The sequence below is a fragment of the Ceratotherium simum genome, chromosome 22, assembly GCF_057802395.1.
Source record: "Ceratotherium simum simum isolate JZ-2026a chromosome 22, ASM5780239v1, whole genome shotgun sequence".
In the NCBI taxonomy this organism is placed as follows: Eukaryota; Metazoa; Chordata; class Mammalia; order Perissodactyla; family Rhinocerotidae; genus Ceratotherium; species Ceratotherium simum.
This window is the reverse complement of record NC_141921.1, coordinates 6,586,720-6,596,974: the sequence shown is the minus strand read 5'-3', so window position 1 is coordinate 6,596,974 and position 10,255 is coordinate 6,586,720. Positions and strand designations below refer to the sequence as shown.

At 49.1% G+C, this 10,255-nt stretch overlaps 1 protein-coding gene across 1 annotated transcript; it reads left to right on the top strand.

Annotated features, from left to right (window-relative positions):
• Positions 1–2,429: 2,429 nt before the first annotated feature.
• GPX7 (glutathione peroxidase 7) lies at positions 2,430–10,255 on the top strand. Its single transcript, XM_004438560.3, has 3 exons — positions 2,430–2,597; positions 7,170–7,431; positions 8,957–10,255. The coding sequence occupies exons 1-3, from the start codon at positions 2,463–2,465 to the stop codon at positions 9,118–9,120; spliced, it is 561 nt and encodes a 186-aa protein (XP_004438617.1). The 5' UTR covers positions 2,430–2,462; the 3' UTR covers positions 9,121–10,255.

Here is a 10,255-nt window from a genome sequence, read left to right as displayed (position 1 = left end):
GGTAGAAATGCCTACCTATCTGGATTTTAGCAGGAAATAGCTCAGCCAAGCTTGCAGGAGTCAGAGTTGTGTGGAGCAGATTTTGAGAACTCCTGGTTATTGGGACATGCAAGGAAAGTCTGAGTGAAAGGGATAGATGGCAGGAAGGAAGACCAATGGCTTCACAGGGGCAGAGCAGAGGGGACCATTTAGTAACCATAAGACCCATCACGGGCTCAAGGCTCCCATGAGAGAGGGGGGAGAAGGAGTAGGAAGTGCAGGAGCACTTTATTTCTGCCTTGGCCCTTGCCTGGAGCACCCTTTCTCCTGTTTTCCATCTCTCCTACTAATGTTGTCTGCTCCTAAAGAGAGAGGCCAGCTTGGTAGTGCAGAAAGATCCCATGTTCTGAATCTGAAGGCCTGAGTTCGAGTCTTGTGATGTGCCCAGCTTCAAAACCTTTGCTCACCACAGCCTAGAGAGTGAAGTCCGAGCTCCTTGCCTTGGCACCCGAGACCCTTCTCCATCTGGCCTCTGATGACCCCTCCAACCTCATCTACCCCATACCCCTTCTCTCCCCAAATAGCCAAGCTCTTCTCTCTAGCTCTGCGCCTTCACAGACACTGCTCCCTCAGTCTGACATCTTTGCCCTCCTCCTTCCCAAACTACAGAATTCCCATTCCTCTTTGAAGACATGATTCTGGTATTACCACCTCCAGGAGGCTTTTCCTGACTGCTAGGTTAGCAACTGCCTCTTGGCCTCAGAACCGTAGAGCTTCCTCTACCCCCGCATCTGGAGCACATCTGCTCTTGCCTCTTCCTATCTACTCTTTACAGAACAGCCAGGGATCTTTCATAGCACTCACTGCCACTTCTCTGCTTTAAAAAAAGAACCTTCATTTCTTGGCTTATAGACCATAATCTTTACGGTGGCCTATCAGGTTCTGTGTGACCTCACCCCTGCCTGCCTCTCCACCTTCTCCTCTTGCCCTCTGCTCTCTCTGCTCCAGCCAAACTGGCCTTCTTCATTTCTCAATGCACCATGTTTCTGTCTCCCTCAGGTCCTTTGCACTTGCTTCCTCGTTTCAGCCTGGCTAATTTCTACTCATTCTTCAGAGCTCAGCTCAAACCTTCCTTTCTCTGGGAAGCTCTCCTGCACCCCTCCCCACCCCCAAGGGTAGTATAGGTGGTACTCACCACAATAGTAATTTTAGAGCTATTTATGAATTATTTAATACCTGTCTCCCCCTGGGTAGGGACCACACTGTCTTGTTCATCACTGCATAAGAGGCACCTAGAACAGAACCTAGCGTAGAACAGGTGCTCAAGAAGCGTTTGTTGAATGCCTGTAGGAGTGCTTAGCTCTTACCACATTACATGATCTCTCCGGTTTACTTGGCTTCCCTCACGCCAGCTGTGAGCTCCTGGACAACCAGCACAGCGTCAGCACCCAGCACCATGCTTGTACTTGGTGGGGCTCAGGAGGAGTTTTCTGAGTGTGGGAGACACTGTGACGTGCTGCCCAGATCCCCCAGCAGTGAAGACTTGGGACACTACTGCTGGGCGTGCTGTCAGCGGAAAGCTTTTAACTGTCAGCCCCTCCAGGGACAGGGCCACCTTGGCTCCTGTCATACCTCTTCCCACGTGGCCCTATGTCCAATGACTGATGAAGGCAGGGATATAAAGGCCTGCCCTGGCCATTTTAGCTCATCTGGGGACAACTCTGATGGGCCGTCCTAGCTCCAGAGTCCCTGTGGGGTCAGCCAAGACTCCTTCCGCCTGCATGGAGCTCCGGACTTCTGCCCACTCCTGCTCCCTCTTCTCACTTCCACAGGTCTTGATCCCAAGGGTGCTCCCTCATAACCATCCTACACTGCAGTCTCCATCCATCTTGGAGTCTGCTTCCCGGGAACCCAGCCTGCAGCACGCCCTCGGTCCCCACGTCCCCATCTCAGTGCCATCTCTGTCAGGGAACGTTCATTCATTCATCTAAAGTTTGCAGGCACCATCCAGCTGACAAAGTTTCACATGCATTTTTCAATTACTCCCATTCTATACTGTCTGGGTGCGTCAGGAAGGGAGGCTGATGCACTGAACAGATGGAGAAACTGAGGTCCGGAGAGGTGCAGTGACCAGCCTAAGGCCACTGTGCTAATTAGAAGCTGAACTCTCAGATCCATATTTTCAGCTCCCTTTCCCTACCAAGTCGCTGCATCCTGGAACAAGAGGGAGCCTCACTGACACGAATTCTGGTCTCAGTGGTCAGAATCCTGGAACCACGGCTCTAGGCTCCGGGAAGGGGCGCGGAGTCCCACGCTCCCGCAGTCAAGATGGGGAAACTGGGGTCCAGAGCCTGGCGCTCCACCGCCCGCGGAGAAGGGGAAGGGGGCGCGTCCTGCCTCGCGGGCCGCCCCCTCCCGCCCCCCGCGCCGGGTCCCCCCGCCCCGCCTTTGCCCTCGCAACCCCGCCACCCCGGGAGCGAGTCATGGTGGCTGCACTGGTGGCGGCGTGGCTGCTCCTGGCGGCCGCGGCCTGCGCGCAGCGGGAGCAGGACTTCTACGACTTCAAGGTGGTCAACATCCGGGGCAAGTTGGTGTCGCTGGAGAAGTACCGCGGGTCGGTGAGTGTCCGGCCACGGGGCCTCGGCACCGCCCTGGCCGGGCCTAATGGGGGCGCCCCGCGGCCGGGGACCCCGTCGGGTGTGGCTCCGAGGGGACTCCGGCCGCTCGGCACCCTGCCCTGGCTCCCCACCCCCACCCAGCATCCCCTCGGGGCGCGGCGCCCCCAGGTCCTGCGCCCGGTCCGTCCCGCGGCTACGTGGCACGGCCCCCGCACACAGTGAAACCCGAAACTCTCGCAGCTGGCGCCGATTTCCCTCTCAGCGACTTGGGGCAGCGGGGTCGGGCCTCTCCCAGAGGCTGGATGCCCAGGCCCCGCCTTTGTCATGCATGGGTGGAAAAAGGAACTCTTGCATCCTGCGGCCTTTGTCTCTCCCATCCCCAGTTTCCACGTCTGGAACAGGGGGATTTGCTGATACTGAGTCCAGTGAGGACATTGTGGAAATGAATGTGCAGTGCAGAGCGAGTTATCCTTTTAGATCCACAGGGACCTTACACAGATCATCCTTTAGAGACGACACTAAAGCCCAAAGAGTGAAGGTATTTGCACAGGGTCCCACAGCCATAGAAAGCCCAGAACCAGGGGCAGAACCAACCATCCATCCATGGTCTGCTCCAGGCAAATTCCTAAGATGGCAGCTCAGGCCGAGATGTAAGAGTCATCCAGGCTAATTGCTAACTCCTTACCAAGAAGGAATCTCAGCTCAGAGAGGACTTCAGAGAGGAAGTGTGCCTGGGTGAGTCTTTGAAACAAGAGTGAGTTTTAGCAAGGCCAAGAAGAGCATTCCAGGGAAAGAGAATTGTCCATGCCAAGGCTCAGAAGCAAACAGCAAGAAGGGTGCTGGAGGGGTGGGGGGACTTCAAGTAGTTATGCCTGGAGTATAAAGCGTGAGGCTGAGTGGTGGAAGATGAGGCTGAAGAGGGTAGGGAGAGACCGAGACGAGCCTTGCACACTACATCCAGAGGCCTAGATGTTGCACTGTGTGTAATGAAGAACCCTCCAAGTCTACTTCTCAAGGTGGACCTGGGGCTCCATATGGGAAGGGTGGGGAGTTGGTTTCTAATGCACAGGTGGGCCCAGCATCCAGATTCGGATGGACCACGGGAAAGTGGCTGTCAGCATTCTCCCTGGAGCAAGGCCGTCTTTAGTGAAGAAAGTACTCTCTAAGCCTTGAAATTCTCAATTATGCCGAGAGGAATGGGCCCATATCCAGGCCTGGGGCACCTCTTCTCACTCCTACCTCCTGAGGAATGTACTTAACTTCTTCATGCCTCAGCTTCCTCGTCTATAAAATGGAAGATACAAAAAAAAAAAAGACCTATCCTCATAGGGTTGCTATGAGGATTGGAAGAGATAGTGTGTGTCAAGTGTTTAGCATAGTGCCTGGCACAGAAACCCTGGGGGTGGTAACCCTTGTCCTGATTGTCCCCCAAGGTATTGTGAGTTTCAAATGAGACAACAGTGTGGAAGCACTTGGTAGAGTGCTCTGTCCCTGTGTTTGGTGGGCCCAGCAGGAACCTTATCCAGGACTCAGGGCAAAGAGCCAATAAGATCAGGGCCTATTCCCATTCAGGCCTCTTCTTCTCTCTAGTGCAGCTGGCCAGAGAGCCCCAGGTTCAGCACTTGACCAGCCCTGCTACTTGTCAATTCATTATTTGTTATTGAGCACCTACTGTATAATAAGTACTAGGCCAACCCTGGGGATACAGTAATGAGCAAAACAGACAAGTTTCCACTTTAATAGAGCTTATATGAGGTGGAGAGGAGAGAGACAATAAACAAGGAACAGAAAAATGAACAAGGTAATTCCTATATTAATAAGTGCTAAGACAAAAATGGAACAAGGTCTATTTGTTTTCAGAAGTAATAAGGCATCCAGAATGTGAGGAACAGAAATCCTGGAGAAAAATGACCCAGAGAAGTGATCCCAGAATTCGGAGTGTTTTAATACTCTAGGTCATTGGTAAATCCTAAAAAGCATGGGAGCAAGAGGCCAAGAAATCAATCAGAAAGAAATTGGAAAAAAAAAAAAGAGTCACACAGCTGCTAAGAGGTAGAGTTAGAATGTGAATCCAGGCAGTCCAGCTCCAGAGCCCATGCCCTTAATCGCCAGGTTTAGAGGGAGATCAGGAACAGTCAGTTCAGGGAAGCTGTAAATGATGCTGTGAGTTAACCCAAGCTAGGTCTGCCACTGGGTCATTCATTCACCTGCAAATAGTTACTGGCTCATTATGCGTATTGTACTGCAATATTTTTAAAAATTGAAAAAAATAATTACTGGCTCCCACTACATGCCTGGCACTGGGTCCAGCCCTGGAGACATAGCCATGAGCAAGACTGTGTGATTTGTGCCCTCAGGCTAACTGGTAAAACAATCATTTAGATCAATGATGAAGAGGGATGAATGGGTGACCAGTTGGGAATGTGCTTGCCTGCAGTGTGAGGTTAGGTACCTGTAAGCCTGAGTGTGTGTGTGTATGGTTTATTTGTTTGCTTGCTTCTCTGTACACATCTGAGTCTGTATCTGTGCTTCTATATGTACATATGGAAATTAACTGTGTGTATTTGGGTGTGTCTGTGTTTTGTCACTTTAAGGATAAGTTTTTTGGTTCCAGGCATAGACCTAGAAGCAGGATTTCCGTCCTTCCAAAAGAGTGGGCAGACACACAAGATGTAGGTTAACAATAGGAAACCTTTAATACTCTCATTGCCCAGGGATCCAGCAGAGAAGAAAGAGGAAGACCCCTCACCAGGGAAGGGAGGTAAGGGTCCCAGTTTCTCACCACTACAGGCAGAATATGGATTATGCTGATGCTAGTGGGGGAGGTTGTTCTAACAGCCTGTGGCCCCAGGGAATTGGTCCTTCCTCATCTAGTGGAGGCAGGCTGAAGGAGTTACAGCTCAGTGGTTTGTATCATCTAGCCCGGTGGTTCTCAACTGGGGATGATTTTGCTCCCCAGGGGACATTTAGCAATGTCTGGAGACATTTTTGATTGTCAAGATTAGGCATCTAGTGGGTAGAGGCAGGGATGCTGCTAAACATCCTACAATGAACAAGACAGCCCCCTCACGACAAAGAATTATTCAGCCCAAAATGTCAATAGTGCTGAGGTTGAGAAATCCTGTCTAGCCTGAGCAGTTTGCACCTGTCCATGTCCCGTGTCCCAGGCTGTTCCTGGGAGGTGGCCCTCTTTGTGGAGCCTGCTGGTATGATCCCAGCTCTTCTAAAAAAGTGGCCAGAGAGATAGAGCTGGGCTGCCCATACACAGGGTAAGATTTAAAATCCTTTTATAGGCCGGCCCCGTGGCTTCGCGGTTAAGTGCGCGCACTCCACTATTGGCGGCCTGGGCCCGGATCCTGGGTGCGCACCGACGCACGGCTTGTCTGGCCATGCTGAGGCCGCCTCCCACATACAGCAACTAGAAGGATGTGCAGCTATGACGTACAACTATCTACTGGGGCTTTGGGAGGAAAAAAAGGAGGAGGATTGGCAATAGATGTTAGCTCAGAGCCGGTCTTCCTCAGCAAAAAGTGGAGGATTGGCATGGATGTTAGCTCAGGGCTGATCTTCCTCACAAAAAATAAATAAATAAATAAATATCAATAAATAAAATTAAAAAAAAATTCTAAATTTCTAAAAAAAAAACTCCTTTTATAATATGTAACTAGAAGCTAAAAACACAGCATTGGTGCCAAATTTGTAATTGCAGTACTATAATCAAGTTCCATCAGCCAGCTTTATATTTATCACCAAAAGGCAATAAATAAATTTATAAATACATTCATATAAATAAATAAATGTGTTATAAGGCAATAATAAATTTAAAAGTTAGTCTAGTGATAGAAGAAAGTGGTATTGGTTTGCTGGAGAGAGAGGGGCAAAAGGGATTGCCCTGGGGTCCTCGGGGTCCTTTTATCAAGAAAACCCATGTCTGTCTATGTACCCATGCAGGTGATCGCGTATGCGTGCACACTTATACATTCAGCAGACGCTTTCTGAGACTTTTCCGTACATTAGGCCCAGGAGTGAAGTGAACATAGCTCCTGCCCTCAGTGGGTTCACGTTATAGAAGGGAGACCCACACGGATACAGGCAACTACATGTAAAGTGATGAGTGCTAGCTGACCAAGTCAGAAACTGAACCCAGGTCTGCCTTTCCACTCCCTCACAGCACCTCCTGATGTGAGCCCACTGGTGCGTGTGCCTCTTTCTGTGAATGTGTTGTATGTGTTTGTGCGTGTGTTGTGTGCTAAGGTATCTTTGTGTCATGGGCTGTGTGCAAACCCATTTATGGTTATTGTGTGCTTATTCTCATGAATGTTCATGTATGTGTTTGCACACATATCTGTAAGCCCCTGCATGTTTGATTCCATCTGTGCCTGTGTGCATGTGTTGGTGTATACGTGAGAGCATTGCACACACGTTTACATATGTGTACACGGTGTTCTTGTATGTATGAGAGAGAGCATTAACTGCTGGGGGGGTCGCACATGTGGGCATGTCACGGCATGTGCAAGTGCATGCCTCTTCACTGGGTTGTGTATGTGTCTGGGTTTTGTTTTTGCCACCCAGGTGTCCCTGGTGGTGAACGTGGCTAGCGAGTGTGGCTTCACAGACCAGCACTACCGCGCCCTGCAGCAGCTGCAGCGGGACCTGGGGCCCCACCACTTCAATGTGCTTGCCTTCCCCTGCAACCAGTTTGGCCAGCAGGAGCCCGACAGCAACAAGGAGATCGAGAGCTTCGCCCGCCGCACCTACAGTGTCTCTTTCCCCATGTTTAGCAAGATTGCAGTCATCGGCACTGGTGCCCACCCTGCCTTCAAGTACCTGACCCGTAAGTCTTGATCCTTTCCCTCACTCCCTCAGCTGGCTCCCTAGGCAGCAGAACCCACTGGCTGGCCAGTTGACCTGGGGCCCCTTCTAGATGCCCGCGTGGATTGATGGTCTGTTCCAGCATTAATCTTTGAGGATGAGGGTTATTCCTGCCTAAGAATATCTCCACCCTTGCTGCCTTGCAGTTCTCCCTCAGAGTCATTCTTGCAGACTTCTCTGAGATCCTGTTTTCATACATAGGGGCTCCTAGAGGGAGACTCGGACTCAGATTTTAGTCAACGTGAATTAGTTGAGTTATGGAGGATGGAGAAACCAAGGAGCAGATGCCAAATGCCTAGAGAAGGCTGACAGGCATCTCCTGTCCTGAGTCAGAGGCAAAGTCTATAGGCCACAGGAGGGAAACCTTGTGAGTTAAAATACTAGATCTTAATATTTCAGAAATAGATCTCTTCTCCAGCCCAAGAAGCCTCAGAGCCACACAGTGGGGTCATGAGCCAAGCTTGTCATGGTCCTGTTTCCTCCCTCAGGCCTTTCTCCTCCTTTGGGGGCTCCATTTTTGCTTTCTCCCACTCCGTGCTTCTGGTTGCCTTCATATCCCTCACCTCCCCCTCCCAACCCATTCACCTGGAGGAGTAAATGAGAAACAACAGTGTAACAAACACAAGGTCCCTTACTAAGGCAGATGTGAATTTTGCTCTAGGGGTCAATCCTAATGTTTGCTTTCTTTTCCCTATGTGTTTTTATTAGTTCCTTCCCAGTTCCCATAGTTATAGATCAAACCTGGCCATGCTTTAGAAGCACCTGGGGAGCTCTTAAAAATGCATTAGCCTGAGACCTACTGAAGCAGGGCCCAAAAATATGTTTGTTTTAAGCACCCCACCACCACCACCATCATGATTCAGATGCAACCAGTCCATGGACTAACATTTGGAAACCATTAAGATTTCATCAGAGAATAGGGTGTAGACTATTCTGTAGTTTGAAGTCATTAATAAAGGAAGATCTGATATGCTTTATCAAGCACTTCACAGAATCCTAATGCAGCAGTTCTCAACCTTGGCGCCACATTGGAATCTCCTGGAGAGCTTTTCAAAAATACTGAGGCCTGAGTCTTACTCCCAGAGATTCTGATTTAAGTGGTCTGGGGTATGGACTGGGCATCAGGATTTTGAAAAGCTCTCCAGTTAATTCTAATAGAACCACTGCTTCAAGGGAAGGATGGACACCGATAGTGGAATTCCAGGAGAGGGTATGCAGGGAAGCAGTGTAAGAAAGTAGTTGCAGGGCCGGCCCCGTGGCTTAGCGGTTGGGTGTGCGCGCTCCGCTGCTGGCGGCCCGGGTTCAGAACCCCAGGCGCGCGCCAATGCACCGCTTCTCCGGCCTTGCTGGGGCCGCGTCCCACATACAGCAACTGGAAGGATGTGCAGCTGTGACATACAACTATCTACTGGGGCTTTGGGGGAAAAATAAATAAATAAAATTAAAAAAAAAAAAAGTAGTTGCTCTCCTTCTTCCTTTTTCTCTAGAGACTTCTGGGAAGGAGCCCACCTGGAACTTCTGGAAGTACTTAGTGGCCCCAGACGGGAAAGTGGTAGGGGCTTGGGACCCAACCGTGTCGGTGGAGGAGATCAGGCCTCACATCACAGAACTCGTGAGGAAGCTCATCCTGAAGAAGCGAGAAGACCTGTAACCACTTTCCCTCCTCTCCCACTGTCGCCTTCGCCCCCCCATCTTGCATGGGTGACCAAAGCAAACTCAAATGGTGCTTCAGAGGGAGAGCCCATTGACTCCTCCCTCCATTCTTATTCCTCCTAGTCCATCACTCCTGCAGGGGAATAATTCTAGTATTTTGATGATTTGAATCTTAGAGCAACCACTAGGAACTCCTGGCCAATGAGAGCTCTTGACCAGTGAATCACCAGCCATTAAGAACCTCTAGCCCATGAAAACATGTGGCAAATAGAAGTATATCAAGCAATAATCTCCTACCTATTAAGAACTCTGTAAAATGGGGCCAATTCCTACCTCACAGGGCTGTTGTGAGGATTAGGATGAAAGACCTATGAATGTGCCCGGGGCAGTGCCAGCTCAATAGGAGGCATTCAATAAATATTTTTTGCATATAAACCAAAAAATAACTTGTGATCAATAAAAACTTGCACCCACATGAACTTCCAGCCATTGACAATCCAGGCTAGACATTTATATGTTGTTGTTGTTGTTTTCCTGTGTATTCTTTTTTTAATTACAAAAGTAATTCAAATTCATTATAAGATAATACAGGGTGATGTAAAATGAAAATGAAAGTATCCCGCTCATTTTCTATACTCTCGCTCCCTGGAGGTAAAACTATTTGCAATTTGGTACAAAGCCTTCCAAGCCTTTTTTAATCAAGCTAATCATTATTTCCCAAAAAGAATTCACTGACCAAAAGTAAACTACAATAGCAAATAGGCAAAGGATATGAATAGATAATTCACAGAAGAATACAGATGGGTAATAAGAATATGAAAAGATGTTCAGCCTCATTCAAGTTGGAAAGATTTTTTAAATGATAATACCCATTGTTGGTAAGGATGTGGGGAAATGGGCTTTTGCATAAACTGTTGATGGGACAACAAACTGGCACAAGTTTTTGGAGGGTGATTTGGTAATATCTTTTAAAACAAATGTTCATACCCTTTGATCCATCATTTCTCCTTCTAGAAGACTCCCAAACTATGCAAATAATGTGTACGATAATATGTATGTATACTGTTCATAATAGCGAAAATTGGATTCAAGTCTTGTGTCCATCAATATGGCCTGGTAATAAATTATGGTAC